The 22,965-nt window shown below is 37.1% G+C and overlaps 1 protein-coding gene across 10 annotated transcripts in view; it reads left to right on the plus strand.

Moving 5' to 3' along the window:
* Positions 1 to 22,965, plus strand: part of PLD5 (phospholipase D family member 5) — a 172,206-nt gene that overhangs the window by 111,757 nt on the left and 37,484 nt on the right. For 9 of the 10 annotated variants that reach the window (XM_004176409.6, XM_072927280.1, XM_030268568.4 and 6 more), the window contains one exon: positions 19,847 to 19,974. In XM_004176409.6, the coding sequence (XP_004176457.6) occupies positions 19,847 to 19,974 (128 nt within the window). Of the gene's footprint in view, positions 1 to 1,046; positions 2,549 to 19,846; positions 19,975 to 22,965 lie in introns of those variants that run through there. The other variant, XM_072927284.1, reaches the window with a different exon arrangement.

A 22,965-nucleotide genomic window follows, 5' to 3' on the forward strand; every position in this document is an offset into this window, starting at 1 on the left:
GGCAAAGGAGTTGTTATGTATAGAAGCACCCTAACAACAGCATAACTGTTCATAGTGAAGAATAAAGGGCACCCTCTTCCCAGAAAAATCAATCTATATTTGTTTCAATTCCTTCTAATCTCCTCACTGCACAAGTAAAAGAATGTTACTAATGGACGTCCTTATCCCTGAGGGAGATTGGCTTTTAATCAAGTTTGACATGTTATTTAAATATAATAAACTTAAATTCAATTAAAAAATTAATAACTATAGATCCTCATAATTTCGTGACACTACCTATTCCAGGGATTTGATGATTTCTGCTACATAACCAAAAGAGATATTGATCCTTTTATAACTAGTAAGAATATGTAAAATACTTTGTCAGATATATGTGGAGTGTCTTTTTCTGATGTGCTCAAAAAAAATAGGTATTTTAACATCAATGTCAGTGAAATTAACTTTTGAAAAGTTGTTTCTTTTCCCTGTGATTCTAATATCCCAAATTCCTATGAGTCGGAGAATAGGAGAGGTAGGCCTGTACATTCACATCAATGTACTGGCAACTGATATTTTAAGTATCTTTTGTTAAAAATACCCAATACCAAAAATTATCCTCTTTCAAGAAAAGATGAGGGGAAATTTTTAGCTAGAAAAGGAGGAGAAATTTTTAACGCTTCCTTCTATTTATGTGGGAATTAATCTAACCTGTGAGCTTAAAAAAACCCCAGAACACAGGCGTTTACATTTTACTAGCTTCTGTTTCCCTTATGCCTTGTCTAGATTTCTGAGACAGGAAATCTTACAGTATTTAAATGAAATTATCAATATATTTGTGCTCTAAGCTACAAAAGATTGGAGAAAGTTGCTAGTAGTTCTTGTGAGTTTTGTTGTCATCGTCTTTGAACCCTGAAATTGTATATATCATTGTGTACTATCAACCTTTCTCAAACATCAGTATTACAACTTCTAGATTTTCTCACTATGTTTTGTTTGTTTTTTTTTTCTCACTCCATGTTTTGGTCTGTTAATTTCTGCACTGATATTTTTATTAGAATGTCTTGGTTATGGCAAGATGATTGCTAGCTCTGTTGCAATTCTTTCACTCATTTAGGTTTGTTGTTTGGTTTTTATCTCCATGGAAGTTAGATAAATCTTTCTTTGGTTTTGCATTCCTGAGAAGAAATAAATTAGTTTTAAATTCAGTCAGATTCAGTTGTCTTAATTTTATGTTGAAATGAGTAGACCTTGTATGAGCAGTTTATGGTATGTCCTGTTTGTGTCAACTAGAAGTCAAGCATGAGGCTAGCTTAAAAGAACCCAGATACCATTAATCTTTGTTATGCTATCCTGGAAAACCTATCTACAAAAATAATTAATCTTTTTGCTTGTGAGGGGCTGGCCATCTGCATCCTCTGAAATCTGTCAGAACTGATCATTGAAAGGGAACTGTGCATTATTGTTTGTACTTATATGCATGAAAACAACTAATTATTTTTTTCCTGCAACTAGTCAGATTTGTCTTTAAAATATGCCATGCACCCTTTTAACAGGTACATTCCTCTCTTGGTGAAGAAAGCAGTAAACAAATCAGTAGTTCAGCCAAGTTATGAAGCTTCTCAGGATGGAGAACCAGAATATATTTGTCTGAGCAGACCCAAACCCCGACTTGTGGTGTCAGTCTGAATTAGGCAGCAGAGAGACCAAGCACTACTCTGAGGTTCATCACCTGATAAACGACTCTGAGACTCTGACTGATCCTAAGCAGCAAACCTGCTTGGCACTCAAGCCATAGTAGTATGGACAGAAAGCACATACACAGCCAGTGGGACTCTGGGAATTTCATGTCTTTCTGAGTCTGCCTTCACCTTGCTAGGTGGGCATAGGTTTGGCTCTTCTTTCCAAGGCAGATTGTATGCACGAGTCAGACTGTCTCCAAGCTGTGCTGCTGAATATGAGAGAGAATTGCTATTGTATGAAGAGAGTGGAAGAGTCTTGCCTTTCTTTTCAGCAGACTGAGTTATCAGAACCCCCGGGCTGTGCCCTCATGTGGTACAGACTGATTCCTAAGTCCAGGACAAGGGATAATTTGCCTGTTGGCCATGAATGTACCTGTTAATATATTGCCCAGGGACCATTAAGGGAATCTTCAGGTAGCATGCCGTGTCTGCTTTAAGTAGCCTCAAAAAAGTAGAATCAGTTTAAACACATGGGATTGCTTGAAGACCAGTACTCGGTTATCCATGTTTTCATGCAGTTTTGGCTTTTTTGTACAAGGAACCATGGTAGGCTCCTATACTGCTGCATCTTAACACAGAAATTGAAAATATTTCTGCTGGACAGATTATTCCAGCACATCTTTCCTTTTTCTAGACAGGCATGCATTGAGTCCCGTTGCCTCTTCTCCCCATTTCTGAAGAACTGTAGAAAGCTGCTTTTATAGATCTTTTCCATCACAATAATGCATCCTACCTAGTGTCCTCTCCACACATCCTTCCTCTGCAGCAGCCGTCCTTATTGATTAATAGAGAAGAAGGTTGAAATCTGACTTCAAATGTGGGCTGATGGGGTAAGATAAAGCATATCTTATGTAGACTGGGGAGCAGAACTGAACTGATGTGGAATAAAATAAAGTTAGTAATTCACAGTTGCAATGCCAGTGCAGATATCTGAGCTAGCTGTGAACCTGCATGTTTGTCATCACTCCAGTAACCTTTTTTTAACCTTTCTATGCTATCCTGACTTACTTGAGGTAGCTGTAAAGAAGGGGAGCTTGATTACAGGAGTCCAGAGGCTGCAGTGTGGAACATGGATTGATTTATTGTGCTAACACATACCACACTCTGTCAGCTGTGGTGACAGGATTCTCTGGCTGCTGAGATAATGTACATTTACCAATAGTTGCTGGACTGTGGGAATGTTATTTAGTTGCAAAACTAAGCATGCAAAAATGAGGAATTACTAATCCCATAGCATATATTTACAGCAAACTTTAATTATGCTATCTGCATTTTGCACAGAATACCTGGCTGGTAGTTGTTGTAATATTACCATATTAATCAGAGGGTTTTCCCTTATATTGAATGAGAATACATCAAACATTTAATGCCTAAGGCAGTTGATATTCATTCATAGGATATTACTTCTGCTGGTAATGGCTAGAATCTTTTCTTATCTTCATATTTAATGTATGTCTCTAGGCTTTCTTCATTGCACATCTGCCAGATCCTGCACTGAATGCAGAATGATTAATTTCCTCATAGGCCTTTTTGTGCTGTTTCTCACTGTGGTATCTGAGTGCTCTGCAAATACAGTATTAATGAATTTCTTTTAACAACATCCCTGTTACATGAGGTTTCTTGCTGTTTCTATCTCTTTGGGACAACCAGTGATTATTAGTGGCTAAACAGGAACCAGAAGCCAGATGCAAGCATTTGTTTTTTATAGTCACAATTAAAAATTTAAAAAGTATATTAGTAATTAAAAAAAATAATCACATGTAACTTTTCCCAGCTCACATTGTCAAAATTATTACTAAAGAGACTAAAAAATATGATGATATTTTTATAGGACATATGTATATCCATACTGTGCATATCTGTATATGACTGTGTTGTGAAAGATAGGTCTGTCTTTAGACAAAATTTGGCTCATTGTGTAAACAAACATGTTCTTCTTTATCCTCTTTGTACTGTGACAGTAGCTTATTAATGCTTGTTTTCATGGTTATTGTTTTAGCTTCCCTCAGCTGTGGCTTAGTCTACTAGACTGAAATGTTTCTTGTAACCCTCCCCCTCCTTTCACATAATTATGTACCAGTCTTTGTTCATCAGTAACATTTGAATAGCACTGTCTCCAATTAGTAGGTGGTTGTATTATTTCTCACGTGTTACAGAATCTAAATCCCGTACTAATTGCTATCTTATTTTAGCTGACAGTGTTCATGCTTTTCAAGACATACCAATGGATTTTCCTTCTTCAGTTTCCATTGCTTCCTATCTTTTCTATTTATTTTTTTTCTCCAGTACTCCTTGTCATGAAGCATTTTTCATATATTTGCAAGGACTATTTTGTCTTTTGTCAGTGGTGGCTGAGGCAAATAAGAAAAGAGGAGTCTGTTCATGTCACAGTGTGATTTTAGGAAAAAATATCCTCTAAGTCAACTAACCACTTTTGTGTATTAGCAAGAAAAACAGAATAATAGGAAGTCATTGTCATAGGGCAGGATCCAATCACTAGATCACATGTGCAGCTGTTATTCACTGAGCAGTTCATTCACATTTGCCCAGGATTACAGTCTTTCCTAACCAGATACAACCAAAACAAAGAAACCAAAACTTATATTGTTTCAGGATGACAAATAAATGAGTAGTTAGTAAAGCTCTGGATTTTTTTATGCATTCAGTTATGCCCTTTAGGTTACAAATACTAATTTAGAGCTGGGCTGCTTGTGAGGCATGAGCTTTTACTGTTGACCACAATCATGTTCTCTTTCCCTGTCTTCTTGTAGGGAAGGGAAGATATAAATTTTAACATACTGTAGAAGAACTGAAAGACATTTTTTATGTCACAGAAAAGATGGACATTGTTTGGGAATATCAGAACAATTTTTTCTTATTAAATAAACTGAGTTTGGTGATTTTTTTGTACTAAAACCTTTGTATACTGCAAGCCCTAGGAATGTGAAATTGATCATTCTGAAGAAACTGACATTTTTTCTGGAAAAAATAAAGCTATAGGACTAAGGGGGAGCATTTCCTGATAAGTTTTTTTGGGCCTAAAACTGTTTGGGGTTTGGGTGACTGAAGTTTTTTGGAAGTCGTTGCTAGGATAAACCATTATATTAAGCCCAGAATACTTGGCTTCAGTATTATTAAAAAAATGTTCAAAATATGGGAGCAGTGGTCTGTAAAGAGATTAGACAAGAGCTATCACTGGCAATTTTAAGAATAAAGTAGACAAGCCTCTGTGAGGAATGGCCTCATAGCTCTGGTGCATGGGAAAGGTCTAGATTGATTTCAAAGCTGGGTTTAATAATTCTGTAATGATTTGGAAGGAGAACATAAACTTATGTGCTTAAGGACATTTATTTCAAGATAAAATTGAATATTTTTTCAGTAAGAACGATCGTTCACTGGAACAACCTTCCTGAGGGTCATCGTAGAGTCTCCATCCCTGGGTGTTTGCAAGATGTTACTGGACAGGGTGCTGAATAATCTCATATAGGCTTCCTTTCTCCACAAAAAAACTGGGTCAGATGATCTGCTGAGGGCTATTTTAACCTGGGATTTTCTGATTCTCATTAAGTCTTTAATTTCCTCTTCATGTGAAGATAATGTAGGGAATCAATGTAAATACTCTGCAAAGACTAAGAAGAAAGTACATTCTGTTCATATAATGGGCAGCTGGAATCCTGAAGGTGGATCTTGAAGAGATTTCTGCCTGTCCAGATGGCCAGTTCTTGCACAATGTACCATAAGAATAATGTTATCTGATGCATGTTCTATTGGAGCATGAAGAGTGCTCCTGACAGCTGATGTTCAGGGGATGGTTTTACATAAGGCATTAAATGCATCTGTAGCTCCATTGCTTTCTTCCTGCATTTCCTAGGCTGCATTCTCCAAGAGTGTGTGTAATGGAAGGATGTTAAGATGGAGGAAGTTCCTGCAGCAGTACCAAAAACAGACTATTTTTTCCCCTACGATTTTTCATAAAGAAGTAAGCAGGATTATTTTGAGGGGTGAGACTTCCTGAAGAAAGCAAGTAATTTGGATATGAGTTTCATAGAGTTAAATAAAGATGCATGTGAACAGAGGGCAAGAAATCTCTTCCATTCCTTTCAAATCATAAATATCGATATTTTTCTAAAACTCTAAGTCACACTTGAAAATACGAGACTGTACAAAAGGCAGCTAATGAAAATTCCACTGACATCACCTTTGACATCTGATTTTAAAATTCATTTTTATATTTTGATTTATTATGAATCATGCCTTGTTCAGTTTTTATTATTAATTTAGACAGCTTGGGTACCACAAATGAGTAGATGCATAATTTTATTTATCTTTTATTAGTTGCTGTGGGAGAAAGTTTCCTGATATTTTCTCTAAAAAATTTAAGCTTGTGATAAGCAATCTTAAAGCCAGTTATCAGATGGATGATCTCATGAGGTTCTTTGCCTCTTAGAATGCATAGTAACTTTAACAGAGTTCTATGTAGTGAGAATTACCAAGCTGAATTTCCAAAGGTAGCTGCATCCCATCTTAAAGGAAAGTAGCAGGTACTAGTTCTGCAACAGAGATTCAAGCATTCATACCTAACGTGCAGAAACTAGGTTTGTTTTTTGAGAGACATCCTTCTTTTTAGGCACTTAAACTGTCTTACCTCAGTTTATGTTGCACAATGTGCACACATCCACAAACATCTTGATCACGAGAGAATGTTCAGCACTGGTTTTATGCCTAAATCCCATGAGAACTCATATGCAGCGTTTCTTATTTGTTTCACTTGGGGAGCTGAGTCCTGCAGTGTAAAATAAGCCACATCCAACCTTATGAAACATGACTGAAAAGTACAGGTGGGGATTTTTTTTTTTTTTTTTTTTACTTCTGTGTCAATAACCAAATGTCTTCAACACAGAACATATGCCTGAGTTGCAGAAGATGATATTGAAAATCTTGCTCTGTGTGAAAATTTCTAAACTGCCAGTTTTTACCTTACATCTGTCTGCCTTTACAGGCACCTGAGAGAAAGCAAATTACTTAAGCTAGTATTGAACATCTTCAACGTCTTAAAACTGAGCTTGCAATCACAAAGATTTAGGAAGAGCAGAAGGTCCTTTGGTCCTTCCTATTTGAGTTCTAATAGTTTGCAGAAAATCTTTTAATCTGTTTGGATTTAAAGATGGCTGTAGTAGTCACACATTCATTTGGGGTAGAAGAAACCTAGCTTCCAGTCCCTACTCTGCTTCTTCTCCTTCTATGTCCTCCAGATATATTTTGAAAGAAATGTCTTACCCTTAATAGTAACAGAATTGATTTAAGATTCTAAATGTAGGACAGAATTTTGAAACCTCATTGGAGAATCCATCCTTCTGTGCAATTCCAAATGAGGAACTGGCATAAACAACATATTTTCCAACAGCATTGCCTGCTGCCTAGTTTGGATGTCTTTTAGCACAAAAAATACAATAAACTAGTGATAATCCAGTTTTTATCCTAAATTCTACAGGAAACTATATGCCCAATCTGCGAATTAAACTTCCCCTAGATACACAAATATCCTCATTTTAGGCACCATAGTAGTTCATAATGTGAACAGCTTACTTTCTCTTTTGAGCCTGACTTTAAAAATATTTAGGCATAGCCAGACTTACAGAATTCTCTAGCAGGAGAGATTTAAGAGTATGAGGCTATCACATCCACAGCCAATAGAGGGAAAAAAACAAAACAAAACAAAGTTCACAATACTTTAAATTCTGAAGGCGGCCAGGGCCTTGGGTTGTACTGGCTTGTTTTGCAAAGAGGAAGGGGGAAAAGGTTCACTTAAGCCAAAAATTCTGTCTTTTAGAGCCAGATATGTAAGCAATAAATTCTGATTCCAAGTTCAACAGCTTCTCTGTCTGTAGACTTAGAAATGTGTACCTTTGCTGAAAGAAATGGCTGTGTACCCAAAGACAGTACCCTCTCATTGGTAACATGTTCTTTGTCATTATGAAATACCAGTTGTGCTTTCCACTATCTGTAGTCACCATTTTAAAGGTGCATAGGTAAATAATTACACATTCATTTAATTAATTTTCTTCATTAATCAAGGACAGATGTACTGTGAAGTATATTTTTTAGCAAGAGATGCACTGTGAGGCATATTTAAGATGTTAGGTGTTCAGTAGAAACAATATCATAATTCTGCTTTGAAATTTGTAATGGAAATGGTCTTGCATGGCAGATTGGTCAGTATTTTAGTACATAATTTCAGTTTGCAAATACTGCACTCAAGTCTGGTACTAAGGTGTGTGTATTCATGGATTTGGCAGCAGTGGGCACTTTCGTATTTAATAAGCTCTAGCACAACTATGAACATTTGTAATCCAGGTATCTTGTGAACAGCCAAAGTGCTCTTGTCAGGTAGGATCTAGTAAGGTCCAACGTAGGAGCTTGTGCCACAGGGATCATCTTCAAATCTTGCTTGGTGGTTTACATGCTGGAATGGATTCTTTCCGTATGGCACTAGCTGCTTGGAATTGCTGACACTCTTTAGCACAGAGGAACCAGTAACGGATGGCATTAGCAGAAATTAGTTGTGACATTTTTAAAACATATGGATAGTGTGCAAGTTCCTACCTACAGCTACTGAAAGAGTTGGTAAGAGCTGCCGGGGCCATCTGAGCTCAGAAATCATTCATTAGGTAGCTGTGTTCCCTTGCAGAAATTTTGGCATCCCTTGCTTTCTCTTGTATGCAAAACCACTAATGTTATCTCATCCTGCAAAGACATGAAGCCTAATGGTCCTAAAAGGGGTTAAAGGAAAGCAATTTAATTGCTGTCAATTTTGGTTTGTCCATTCATGTGATTTTCACATACTTAATATTCACTGGAAGCCTGACAGTATTCTTAGAACTGTACCTTGGTCAGTCAAAGCAGTGCTGCTGGTATGATTTGGTATATTTTTGATTGCTACTGGTTTGCAGGCAGGCTCCAGCCTTCTCAGTGGGGCTGAGTGTTTTGTCTCTCACCTTATTCAGGTTTTGTATGTGCAAACTGAAGTGTAACTTCAAACCTGGACAGCTCTGAAAAGACCATTACCTGAAGTGACCTGACACAGACACTTGTATTATGTTTTTTTAGCTCCTTCATTGCTATCTCAATTTCTGCTTCAAACCTGATTAAATACTGTGCGCTCAAAGTTATATAAGAAGCATTAACAAATGCCCAAACCCAACTGGCACTCTGACCAATACCACTTGGTTTTCATTTGACAAACACTTTGGAAAGGCTACTCAGCTTGGGTTATTGTGTACAGCACAACTGTAGAATAAAGTAAACCTATGCAACCAAATCTTGCTGGTTTATACAACATTAGTTACCAAGCATGATCTTTGTAACAAGGATTTGCCACTACGATACTGATCTTTGTGATAATCTCCTGTAGCAGTTTGCAAATTAACCTTTGTTTCTGCAGCACTTTGGTGTGTTATGAATTTTTACACAGCATAGTGGTTGGAAAGGAAATTACATTAAGATTCTTCTGAAGTGATTCAACTGGACGCAAAGTTCTCAAAGTGATATCTCTTTGTTACTCTCCATCTTTTCCATCTCTTTCTGCATGTCCTTACAGAGCAATTGTCTCTAATGTTTATCCTTGAGAACAGAGTGATTTCAGCCCCTTTTCTATCTTTTGGACAAAATATTAACTTTCTACTGTGTGTAAGTATTAGTAAGTATGTAGTACAGAAATTGACAGTCATTTCAGTGACTCAAAGTAAAACAGGTCCCTGCTCTTGAAGCTTTTAATCTCAGTAGTCTTGTTAGCATTAAAGTGATGGACAAAAGTGCCAGCAGTTACAGGACTACATAATAACTATACTAAGCTTCAAAATCACTACAAAAGAACATTGTGATAATTGCAATGAGAAACTTTCAAAAATAACAGTTCCTAAGCAAAGGACCACAGAGCAGCTGTTCTCAGCCATAAGACTGAGAAGGATTGTAACCAAGTCAATTATTTGATATTAGAACTTGAAGTGCCTGTGCTGCCTTCTGGTCTTGCTTTTATAGAGATCCCAGTAGTCAACTGCAAACAGTGCAGTTCAACGGCCCCTGTCCTGTCCACTACTGCCAGCCCAACTGAGCTGGTCCATCTCTGTCTCTTATTGTCCTCAAGCTAATTCTGTTGTCCTATGTGGTCTGGAGTAGAAAAAGAAGTCCTGCAGACCTGTTATCCACCAGTTCAAAATGTCACAGGGGAGTAATATACCTATATTCCTGTCCTTCACAGGCAATTGATGATATTTACACTAGAGGAATGAAACAATATTTCTGGTCTAGTACCTCTGTGGTGCTAAAATCCTCTGTGATTTCAGTGTGTAGTTACTTTTATTGACAGTATATTGTGTGTGTCCTTCACCCAGATAATAAGATAGAATCTGTGGAGTTGTGACTTTTGTTTTGCTTTCTACATTTCAAGTAGAAGTAGGCTGTTTGGAAGAAAGTCAATCCATGTTAAAAATCTGATAACTGAAAAGCTATTGATCTGTATTCCCTAGGTATTTCCTCAAATCAATGCATTTTTTGCATTGATACAACTTTTGTTTTTTCTCAGTCCACTGTCTGGATTTTTCTGATGTTAACATCAGGGCACATCCATTTTTCTCTTTAAAATTCCTCCATTTAAATGAATGAAGTATCTGGGTGACCACACCGGAATAACGAAGCCCTCAAAAATGCATCTGACAGACTAGTTAGAACAATAGTAAATCAAGTGTGAGACTCTTCAGTCTGCTACAGCAGAACTACAGTGTCTACTGTACATGCTTACTTTAATAAAAGAAGAGGCTGTAGCAGTGTCTTGTTATTTCAAGAATCTTAGATTCATAGTAATAAAAAGCTCAGTTTCAGTTGATATTTGGACTAAGAAATCAAGAAGAAAGTCTCAGAGTCCTAAAAATACAACTGGTAGTTTTTAAAAAGGACAGGGGGATGTCTGTTATAGAGAGAGAAGCAGAGGGCAACAACCGTCAGAAATCTATGATAATTTGGGGGTGTATATAATGAGGTAATAACTCTAGAAGTCCTAGCACATGTAAATAAAGTAAAATTAGGACCAATCTGGGTATCCCAAAGCTGTGGTTAGCCTTAGAACTCTTAAGAAAATGTATTTTTTCCTTTCCACAAATTTATTTGTAAAGGCTTGAAGAATATACCATACTGCATATGTAGTTATAAAATAAAATATGTTCCTCAAGTAACTGGAGGGAGAGGGACTGAATATATGAGATAATATAAGATAATAAGAGAAATAATAATAATAAAATAAAAATAAACAAAAATAAGATATATAAGATAAATGAAACAATGTAAGAGTAGGCAAGGGCAAGAGTGGAATTATAAACTGAGTATGAAATGGAAGAGAGTGAAGGAGAGGGAGGATGAATGATGTTGGGGGAAAGTAGTGGGGAAAATAAAATATGAGGGAGGAATGAACCAGATAAAACTGAAAGTCAGAAACTGAAAACTGAGTAATTAATTTAGGAAAAGATCAGAACAGAATGGTGTCAAAAGGAGAAGCGTGTTATTGGTGGACTTGTGACATGGAGAGAAAAATAATTGCCATAATAATGACCTGAAAAAATGTAGAAAAGTCAAAGGCTGACTCAGCAAGATAACAAGATAGAATCAAAGGAAGGAGGTGGGGAAATTTGCTTAGAGACAAGGGAGAAGTAGTGAAAGGAAATGTCTGTGCCACTGGCAGCCCCAGGTTACTTCTGGCTGTGCCTCTGCTTTTCTTGTATGGCCACAGCCAGGTCAGCTGGTGATCTTGGCTTTTGGTAGTCTGCAGATAATACTCTGTTATCTCAGAGGCTACTCAAGAGACTCATCTAATGAAATTTCAGGGAAAAAAATATAGATTCTGTTATGAAGGTATTAGAAAAATTAAAAGCAGTAGCCGCCCAAGGAGGCAAACTCTGCCCTCAACTCTTTGCCTGCCCTGCAGTAGCTCACCTTCCAGAACTGAGATGTGTTCCTCCTTCAGGAGAAGGAAACTGGCAGAACCCAAAGCAGAACTCCAGATGTCTGAGGAGCACATTTTGAGAATAATGCACAAGTGTTGTTACTGCTAGTCAGCATATTTAGAAGAGACTGTTGCCAATACTGATGATTTTAGAATATAAAAATATCAGAATGAAATCATGTTGCTAAGTTAAAAAGAAAGATAGGGATAAATAGTCACTGCATTTTTCTTGGTAGAAATTTAGCCTTGTTCATTCATAAAAGGTTGTGATCCTAATTCCTAATGCGTTAGGATGAAAAAATGTCACTGAATTCTTGGATGTTTCATCCAAGAAGTATATAAATAAATATAGTGGTTCATAATGCTAATCCAAGTAAAGAAGAGCCTTCACAAGGAAGTGGGATAAGCAGTGTGCAAGTTTACTAATCTCTCTATTATATTTTAAATGGCTTTCTTTTATCATAAAAACATGTGCAATTATACTTAGGCAAAGAAAGAAAGCCACAATCCAGTGTTAGTAATGCTTTTACTGACTGGATTGTAGTCTTCCTTTAAGTGGTAATATGCTTTGTTGCCTGAATCAACTGAGTAAGAAAATTACTTTTCCCAATCTCCAAAGCAATCATTTTTATAGCTTTGTCTAGTAAATGAGCAGTCTACTTTCCAATAATGAAGGGCAAAAAAAGATGTGAAATATTTTTTTTTAATATTCAAGCAAACTTTGTTGTATATGAGTTCTCTTACAGACTCTACTGAATCATCAGACTCTCAGAAAAGATTTGTACTAAGAAAATGCTATTTAAAGGAATGCTGAGTTCTTCTAAGGGAAAAGAATTGAACTGATCATAAATGCTCTCATTATTCAAAATTTTATTCAAAAATTTCTATGACTTGATATGAAATAATTCAAATATCTCAAAAAGAAGTAAAAAATTGATTTTAAAATACTGATACCAGAGTTAAGGCAGTAAAAAATGAGGTTTTTCTCAGCTTAGCTACATCAGGCAGCAACACTTATTAAAAGAGGCAGAAGTGTTTGCTACTTTTGATAAAATTACTAGAAGGAAAGGAAAAGCTGTTTGGAGCTTTTAAAATGACATTAAATTCTTGTGCACAGACTCAGTTTAATTTTTCTAAAGACAGACTAAAATTGGAGCCCTAAACTTTGGCCCAAATAGTAAGAGATTTTTCGCAAATACAGTATAGAAATCTCTGGTTTCAGAGGCCACATCTAGGTTGGAAAGTGTAGAGTTGAGCTTGTCCTTTCCTGTCTAGTTCTATGTAGTGAGCTATACTGTACTTAGCTGAGAAATCAGTGTTTTGATTACTTGGGCTAGCAACAAAGGCCAACATTTGACTTCTTCAAAGCCAGTGTAAGGGTATATTTAGATAAATGTTTATTTGGGAAAAAACTAGCTCCCAAGATGCCATTGAAGTTAAATCAGCAATTGCAAGAAATTAATTCTGACCTTTCCTTTGTTCTCAAAAATCTGCCATCCTGTATGCAGTCAGCAAACTCAGCACACATTAGGGTCCCTGATGGGTCTTTTCTTGATTTGCTGTGTCACTGTGGACCCCTGTGTAAGCACATGGGGAATTCCAACCCAAGAAAATGCTAGAGTTGCCTTCTCATCTGCTTTGCACAAGACAAATGATTATGCAAGATAAAAGGCAAAGAAATTCTGGAGCTTGCCACCTGAAATTACTGAGGCCTGATTTTGAGAGGAACAGGGGCTGAGACTATGTGGGTGTACCTTTAAATGACAGCACTGCCATAAGCAATTCCTGCATCTTGTTGCACTCGGCCACAGCTGCTCATTCCCACACTCGCTCTGTGCCTTCAGCTGTGTTTGAAAAAATTGTTTACTGCCATGTGGTGAGCTGGACTAGTGAATTGTTCTACATTTGAAATAAATTCCTTATTTTTATTTATGTTTAACCTGGACCCATTTTCTGATCCAACTCATTCCTTGAAAAAGCTGCTTCAGCACAGCTGAGGAGGCAGTGGAGGGATGGAGAAGGGTTACTGAATGTGAGATCTGTTCGTGCTACTATTTTGGGGGGGAATTGTTTTTTTCCCTTTTTGAAACATGCCAGTTGTATTTCTGTAGTACTTTAGTTTCAGTTACAGAACTGGGTTTTTTAATGCCCGTTTGTCACATTTTCTATTCTCGGCTTCCACAGCTGTGTGGCTAGATCAGTTTCTGGAGCTGTACCACCTCACAGAAATTATTTCAACCCACTGACTTAGTGAAAAACAAAGCAAAAAAACCAACGGTGAGTGTAGAGAATATTTGCTCCCCTGATCATCCAGGGCAGAGCCCATCAGCATGTTGCAGTCTGCTGGGGAGGGAAGGGAGCCAGGAAGAAGCTGGCACGGGGCCTAGAGAGGGGGCTGGGAAGTCAGACAGCATGATGGAAACCTCCCTTCTCACGTCCTCAGCTCCACAGGGAGATCCTTGACTGCAGCCTGTCTGCTTAGGAGAGCTCTCTTGTAGCAGCCTTTCTTCCCAGCTCCAGCCAGACAGGGACACGTGAGCTGGCAGGGGAACGTGCCAGTGGAGATGAGCAGCAGCAGCAGCACAGAGGAGGCAGAGTGACTGTGTGTTGTCCCTGAACCACCCACACCACAGCCCCAAGCATGTGAGCCCATCCATTGCAATTCCAGTGAGTGCTGCAGGCACCTGTGTCTTTCCATAGAGAGACCAGAGGGGCTCGTGGAGCTTTGGTCAGATTCCTCTCCTGGGCTTTGGTTTCCTCAAAATTATCTTTGTGCCAGTGACCTCAGATACCGTAAAACAAGACAGTAAGCATTACAGTAAATTTTTTGTGAAAATACCTACATCAGAAAAGCCCAGTTTTCCTAAAGGCAGGTGTGAGGAGCTACATGTGCACACAGCTTATGGCTGATTGCACACTGGGAGTGTTTCTCATGCAGGTAGGTTTGAGTCTAAGACGGGCCAAGATGACATGAATGTAAATATTATTGCAAAAGCTTTCTGGAGATTACATGGACTTGTGCTAGAATGTAATTTCTTTGAGTAATTATGATTTCATTTTTTGCATGTGTGACAGTTGAATATAGAGCTGCTAGAGAAAAGACAGCAAGTTTTTGATTCTAGACTGCTTCTTTTTTAAATTACTGTGTCTTTAGACTGATGAATAGCACATAATCCTAGAGTGACAGGATTCAGTCCTGATAGTTTTAAAAAAGGACAGGGGGATGTGTGTTAGAGAGAGAGAAGCAGAGGGCAATGTAAACAAAACAGCTGATTCAAAGTTAAGGTATTAACACCAGAGAATTCCCTAAAAGTCCTTGAGTGTTATCTCTTTAAAATAAATCTGAATAATTAATCTATCTGAGCCACGCAAACTTTTAAATTGCATTTCAAATCCAATATTCCATAAAGAGCACAGAAATAGTAAATAGTCTAGTTTGTCTTTTAATCATTCAGAGACTTAGTAAAAATAACTTTGTTTTCAAGCTGTGCATTCTTCAGCTTTTGTACTTGACCTCTTTTGAGTGGTGGCAGGTCACAGTAATGGGGCTTCTGGAAGAAGTCCATACTTCTTGCAGTCAGTTGAGAAAAAGCTTGAAAATTCATGGGAAGGTGATCCTCCACCTGGGTCACTTGTGTCTACCCCAAATGAGACAGCTACTCCACCACTAGTGACCAATTGTATTGAAAACTCTGAATTTTTGTCTCAATAGAATAAAAATTATGTTTATTCATGGGTGTGCTTTGTGCTAAAGGTTATTATCAAAAGCAAATAAATGAAGTTAAAGCATATATTGCAAAATGTAGAGAAAGAGACATTTGTATCTATACAGACTTCCCAGATAACTCTGGCTCTCCTTTTACTCCTAAAGTGGTCTGCATTGTGTTTATTTCTCTCTGATTTTAGAAACACTTTTAATTAAAGTAAGAAAGTTGTGAAGACAGAAGACCAATTTTAGGCATGGTACAAGCAAATGCAACTTCTGTTTCTTGGGCGTTATGTTTGCTAACTCCAGAGTGAGTTTAGCCTGTAAGTGGTACTGCTGAAAACTGTGGCAAGTAGAATTTGCATGTTTGCTTTCAAGGCAGCTGTGATAATAGCAGCCTAAATAGTTGCTCTTTCTAGGTCTTCCTTACAAAAATTATTTACTGCATCCACCAGTAAGAGGATTTGGCATAATGATGTTGCCTCAGTACAAGGACAATATCCTAAGCTGCTCACAGATGTTGGATCCAAAGCCTCAAGAAACTGAAGACTTCCAAAGAAGGTGCACCTTCTCTAGACTGTTGCATAAACTTGATGTGGAGGCAATGTGGCAGCCCTGTGAGTTCTGACCTCCTGCAGTCTCTCCTACTAAAAGAATCTCCCAGTTTGTGTAGCTGTCTGGTGACCTTGCTTGAGCAGCAGTAAAATCCACAGCTACTACACAGCTTGCCAGGAATGTGTCTGACACAGGTTTTCATGACAGCATGCATGGGATGAGCTCTTGATCAAAAGGTACTGCTTAGAGTTTAGTGCTTTGCCTCAAATAAGTAAAAAAAATATCCTAGTTTTTGGTTCATAGAATCATTAAACGGATTGGGTAGAAAGGGACCTTAAAGATCAGCTAGTTCCAGCCCCCCTGCCATGGGCAGGGAGAGCTTTCAGTAGACCAGGTTGCTTAGAGTCCCATCCAACCTGGCCTTGAACACTTCTAGGGACAGCACATTCACAACTTCTCTGGGCAGCTTGTTCCACTGCCTCACCACCCTCACAGTAAGGAGTTTCCTCCTAATACCACATTTAAACTTACTCTCTTTCAGTTTGAATTCATTCCCCTTTGTCCTTCCATCTTTCCAGCCTGCTCTTGCAAAAAGTCCACCTCTGTCCTTCTTGTAGGCTCCCTTCAGGCACTGGAAGGCCACAGTTAGGTCACCATAAAGTGTTGTCTCCAGGTTGAATAATCCCAATTCCCTTCAAATTCCTATTCTTGAAGTCGTTGTGTATCTTTCAGACAGTGAAGTATCTAAGAGCAGGCAGCTAGACCAAACAGGCTAGAAATTGTAAATGACATTTGCTTGACCATCCCTTTTTTTGGGGTTACTTTGGGAGTTGGATTTTTTTTTTTAATGGATGAAAAGTCAGTTGTCCTTGCAATACTACCGATACCTTCTGTGTTCTTCCGCTGTTATGAGACAAAGCTAGAGGCTAAGTTGCTGTCTGGCACTTCCCAGGGGCTGTGTTCACATCACATGCAGAAGGTCCAGGCTCTCAATGGTGGGGTCACCTCCATGCATCCCAGACTGCATCAGTCATCTACCTTATACAGCGTGAAAAAATTCCCCACCCAGAAGAAAAATATTCTGATATTCTGATAAATGTCTGTTACTAACAACATGCTTTGAGCCCTGCAGTATCTCTCTTTTTTCTTTTTTTTTTTTTTTCTGCAGAAAATATGTAATCTGTCCCAGCCCTTAGAATGCGCAATTTTAAGGGACAGACAAATCCACTTGAGTTTTAAGTGACAGCACTGGTTTTCTCTAAGTTCTCATCTTGAATTTTAATCTCCAGTGAAACAAAATAGTTAGATTTATTTGGCAAGTTTTTTAGCAATCAAGCCTACAAATGTGCCCTCCTGGTTGAACTCCGTAGACTCACAGCTTCGTGTAATTGAGACTGCAGCATGACAGAGAGTTCTGTTATGGTTTCAAATATTGATTGGTCCAATTTAATTTCCTCATGGGACCTGAACCACGCTAGGGATAGTGGATTGTGTTGAAGGCTTGATAAGCCTGTTTTAAGTATCTCAGGGGCTTCTGGAATACAGGCAATTATCAACGCTGATACACATTTCCTTTCTTCAAAAGGTAAAGGCTCATTAATAGGCTGCACAACAGCTGCTGTTTGCAACAAATGACTTTTTTTTTAATTAACTGGGAAATACTGCTTCCTCACCTCTTCATTTACTAGTTGGCTGTTTCCAAAAGGAAAGGAAATTTGGTTCCAGGTTTTGATCTTTCTGGTATATGTGATAGTAGTATCTTCTGTACTGCTATATTCACTATTTTGGTAATTAAAGCCTAGATTATATTTTAGAGTAATAGTCCCATCCCACTGCTTATGCCTAAGTCTGAACAACCCACGCCAACAAATATGGGTGTTTTACAACTTTTGAATTTTGTGTCAAGTTACTGATGATGTCTGCTATTTTTAATGTTACTATTACCGGTTAAATAGTCTCCTGTTTTAGCTTTGGCAGTCAACATTTTTGTTTGTCATTGAATATTTCAATAATGTTTTTAAATTGTGGGGTTTTTTAGGCTGTCAGTTATGAGAAGGAAGCTCATTGTTGCTTCCTATTGTTTTATCTTTACTATGTAAAAATCCTAACATTTCATTTAGAACCTGTTTGGTGTAGGTATGTTGTGGGTGTTAAATTCATACTGCTTTTCAATGCTGCAAATTGGATGCACATAAAGAAAACATCATCAAGGAAAACTGCTTTGTTAAACTTGATTTTAAACACAGTTTTCAGATCACTAGCTGGAAATTTAGTGCCTTACAGAATGGTCACCCTTAGCTATTAGCAGTTCCTTTTGTTTTGTTTACTCATCAGGAGACAATTTAAACTACTAACAGCTGCTATAGTGTTTTCTGATTTCTTTTCCATTTTGCACTCTTTTTCTCAATAATTAGCACAGTTCTGCTCATTAATGCATGAATTGAAAGTAGCAGCAATGCATTCCAAGGAAATATGAAAAATCTTTGTTTCTAAGCATAGATGAATGTGGGTGAGTGAAACATATAAAAAAATTGGAAAGGTAGATGGTTGCACCAGATATAACTGACCAATGAACCAAACTCTGTAATGTGCTCAAAATGTTATTTTGCTTCTCTGGTGCATCATGGTAAGTTGCACCTTTACCTGGTTTTTCTTCTTTTCTTGATGTCTGAACTTTTAGAAAAATTTTTTCAAGGAAAGTTGCTGTTTCCATAATAATAAAGAAATACTTAGCACTGGTAACTGTTACCTAAAATTGCAAGTGAAATGTTTCTAAGGAGATCAAAAATGGGAAATTTGATGAAAAGAAATACATTTTAGTTCTCTATCTACCCTGGATTTTTTTTTTTAAGTTGTGGGTGATATTAAAACATTACTGTAATTCGTGGTACTGGAGGCCCCATGAATGTTTAATAGGAGATGGCTGGTACCATCACTGTCCCCCACGCTCCTGTTTGCTGTCAGTTCTCTTCCCTGGTTAGTCATGGCTGAAATGTGAAGATGAATGGGTTACTGTAAAATGCCTTCAGCAATGATTAATTCAGATTAATCACCTAATTTTGTAAGCACTGGAGCACTGAAAGAACAGTAATGGTGTGAGAAATCCCATAAACTTACCTAATATTAAATACATTCTGGATTTAGTTCTGCAAACATACAGATGGAGCCAATCCAGACATTCCTAGTGATGCGATGGAGCCAACAAGGAGCTCCTTTGATTTCAGTTTCAGACCTATAGTCATTAATAAAACTGTGCCATTCAGAGTGGTAGGTTGAATGTCACAGATTAGCAGCATTAAGAGCAGTTTCAACATAATTTATTTAGGCCTTTGCTTACTTCCTTACTTTTCCACCCATGTTCCTTTTTTTGGGGTGTGTTATGTGCCACAACCACTGCAGCTACCTGCTCAAACCATTGCACAGGACAGGAGGAGCAGAGCAGAGTCTACTTTTTTGGTTTTAATTGCATTCATATTTTAAAGGTCATTATTGCAATATGTGGTTTGTTCTACAGAATAAAAATATTGAAATGAACTATTTTTAGGAACTTACAATACCGGAAGAAAAAAACCAATTATTTGATTCTAAAGTGGAAGGAAATTATGTAAACATTATAACACATGGGAATGTTCCCTATACCTGGAACATGCATTACATAAATATTTCTCCATGTAACTGAAATGAATGTTAATTAAAATCTTAAATATTGGGACAGTAACAATTTTTATCATTACTTTTAAACCTTAATGGTATGTTTCATTATGCCCCTCACTAATTTTGGAAACTTCGTGAAATGCGAAGTCATTTCCTCTTCTAATAATGTAAATTATCTCGTATTAGGTAATGCCATTTATTATTTTATCCTTAAATCTCTAGGTGCTGAAGTGTTGTATATGAACATGTCAGCATATAATGAAGGTCGGCTTCAGTCATCGTTCTGGATTGTTGATAAACAGCACGTATACATTGGAAGTGCCAGCCTAGACTGGAGATCGTTGGGACAGGTAATTTAATTGAAAAACTAATCCTATACCTTTTGAGTGTATAATGAGGAAAAAAAAAACAACATTTTGAGGACACTTGGACAGCTCTATTTTCTCTTAGCTTACTGGCAAAAAGCATCAAAAACTGTACTGCCACAGTTATGATGACTCTTCTGTGTTGGCAAGGATGTACTACTACAAATTTTGCTTCCTTTCATTATAACATCTGTCATCCATGGTTATTATGCTTAAATTTTAAATATTTGATTGTTTTTATTGATTTCTGTGATGGTCATTGTATGTTCCAGTTTACTTATGAAAAAAAAAAAGGGAGCAGACCCATTGATAAACAAACCACTATGGAAACTCTATAGTAATATCATCGGCAAGATGTAGTCCCTCTAATCTCCCATTTAAAAAAGCAAACTCCAGATTTGGTAAGACTTCCAAATGGATAGTGGGTAATATGCTGGAATACCCACTACCTTTGGGGAGGATCAGATTTATGGGTACAGAGTGTCAAATAGCATAATGCTTTTGAAGGTTGAATGTATTAGAGAGAATTCCACATTTTTCTTCCTCATAAACATGCCAGTTGAAGCAACAGCCAGTGCTAAGAACTCTGTGCAGTCTGTGACCATTTTGAGGAATTTGTCAGCAACACAGCTTATTTGCCTTTTTGTAGGTATGTGTGCTTTTTAAATTTCTGCAACAGTCTCAGGATCATTAGTAGCTGTCGTGTTCATTTTTGCTATATACCACTGACTGTGTGAGGCTGCTCTCAGCCACACTTGTGGAGTGAAACCTATACTTTGAGATCTCATAACTGAAAAGCACTAACAGAGAGGGAAAAGCAGCAGTCCTAGATAGTTTTTAGTTGCTATAAAAAAGCTTGCTTTCTAAATATGAGTAGAATCTCAGAAACACAGGAATAATTTTGAACATGATTTTGCAAAGAATAATGTGTGTCTTGGTTCTGCTGAACTTTTTAATATTTGTTTTCAGCTAAGACTGGAAGTCTGACTAAAAGCAAATTAGCCAATTTAGTAAAGAAAGTGAATAATTGCATTTTTGCTCTTCTTATGATATTAATTTACTTTAAAAGTATGTTTACAAAGGAATCTGGAATAGTGGTAGAAAAAACAATGTTGTTAGAGAAAGTCTTGGAAAAGAAGATGTTTTATTTTCAGTCAATGCAAGAAAATACAGTTTGGGCTTTTGGACAGCTCAGAAAATGTTTTTACATTATCTGTGCCTCATGAGCTAAACTCTTCTATCATAACAAAATAGCTCTTCATAGGATTTATTTAGCTTATAAATAGTTTGTCTTTGAAGCCTCTTCTATCTGGGGGTTTGCGTACCAGTGAAAATAATAAATGTAGGGGAAATAAGCGCATTTACCACACAGATTATTATATTATTTATATATTTCTTATGTATTTATGATCTTCATCACATATTATACAATTCCGTATAGCTTTGTTCTTCTCATGCTGAAGTAAATCTTAAATCTTGTAATATACTTGTGTTAAACTTTGATGCCAGTTACTTTTAGGCCAGTGTTTCAAAAGTGATTTCTTGATGTTAATTTTATTACTCTTCTCTGCATGCATTTGGACTTGTTTTAATCTTATTGCCATATAACAATATATTTTTATATGTAGTTGTAAATGAAGTTCCAAAGAATGTTTGTACTATGCAAAAAGAAATCTCTCTGCATTATGGTAAAAGAGGATCTGCTTTCAGTTAGTTGAGAAATGTATGCAGGGGTTTCAGAAGAGCCAGAGGAAATTAGATGCTTGGCTCCTGCTGATGCCAGGTATGAGTGTCTGATTCCCTTACCCCGGAGTTGCAGGTTACTAAATCAGGGCAACTGTCAAAGACATCTGATATGCTGTCCTAAAATAATAATAATAATCTGTCTTGAACTTTCCCTTTCACATAAGAAGCAAAATAAGCACAAAAATCTGTCATTTTATTCTGAGTCGTTTCCTCAAGCAAAATGTTTTGCACATGTGTGCGACCTAATCTTAAAATCCATTGTGAGCTGAGCCCTCGCTGGGGAAATATATCTCCCATGGGTTCTCATTATCAGAGTCTCAGTACAGCTGTAAATGAGGGAACAGCTCCCTCTCCTTCTCCCTCTTCCCTATTGTCCCTTTGCCTGATACCAAAAAAAAACCAAAAAAAACCACCACCAACCAAGTCTGTTTAGCATCATTTGTCTCTTAGGAGGCTAAATCTAAAGTTGAAACAATAATTTAACTTTTGACAGCTCCTTGGAAAACTTCATCAAGACTTAAGTGCTTTGGGTTTGCAATATTTGTGGGGAATGCTTTGTGTTTATAAACTGGATACTACAAATCAATCACATATGAAGCTTATTTAGTTTTGCCATTTTCTTGACTTGCCAGCACTGGAAAGAAGCAATAAGAGTATTTTCTTAAAAGTAAATTTTCTGCATCAAGGAGAGATTTTCATATGTTGCACATATTACTTAAGAATTGCCTTTAAAGTTGCAGATATCCTGTGCCTCTGCTGGAAAAGTTTTAGTACTTGCCAGAGTCTTAGCTTTGAAATTATGAGCAAGGCTAAGAGCACATTATTACTTTTCAAGTCAAACTGTGTTTCAGTTAATTGAAAGTTTGTCAAAACTGTAGTAATTTTGGCTGAAATCATCTATGCCAGCTGTCTGCTTATCTGCATCAGTCTGAAATCAAATCCCACAAGGAAATGTTAAGTACTGTTTAGAGTTCCTGAAAGAAGGAATTTACAAAAAATAGTATGTTTTTTTGTTCATAGTGGAATATTTTGAATTTTTCTTTGTACAGGTCTAGATTTTTTGCATCATCTTATAATGTTATCAAAATACCCGAATATTACCTAATTACATAACACATTGAAAACTAAGGATTATGAACGATCAGAGTTTTGCCACTTTCTTAGATATAGTAATCTCTGTAAGATTTTACCAGTGAAATAATTTAGCTTCTTGCTGGTCAATTTATAGAT

The sequence above is a fragment of the Taeniopygia guttata genome, chromosome 3 (assembly GCF_048771995.1).
Source record: "Taeniopygia guttata chromosome 3, bTaeGut7.mat, whole genome shotgun sequence".
NCBI lineage: Eukaryota > Metazoa > Chordata > Aves > Passeriformes > Estrildidae > Taeniopygia > Taeniopygia guttata.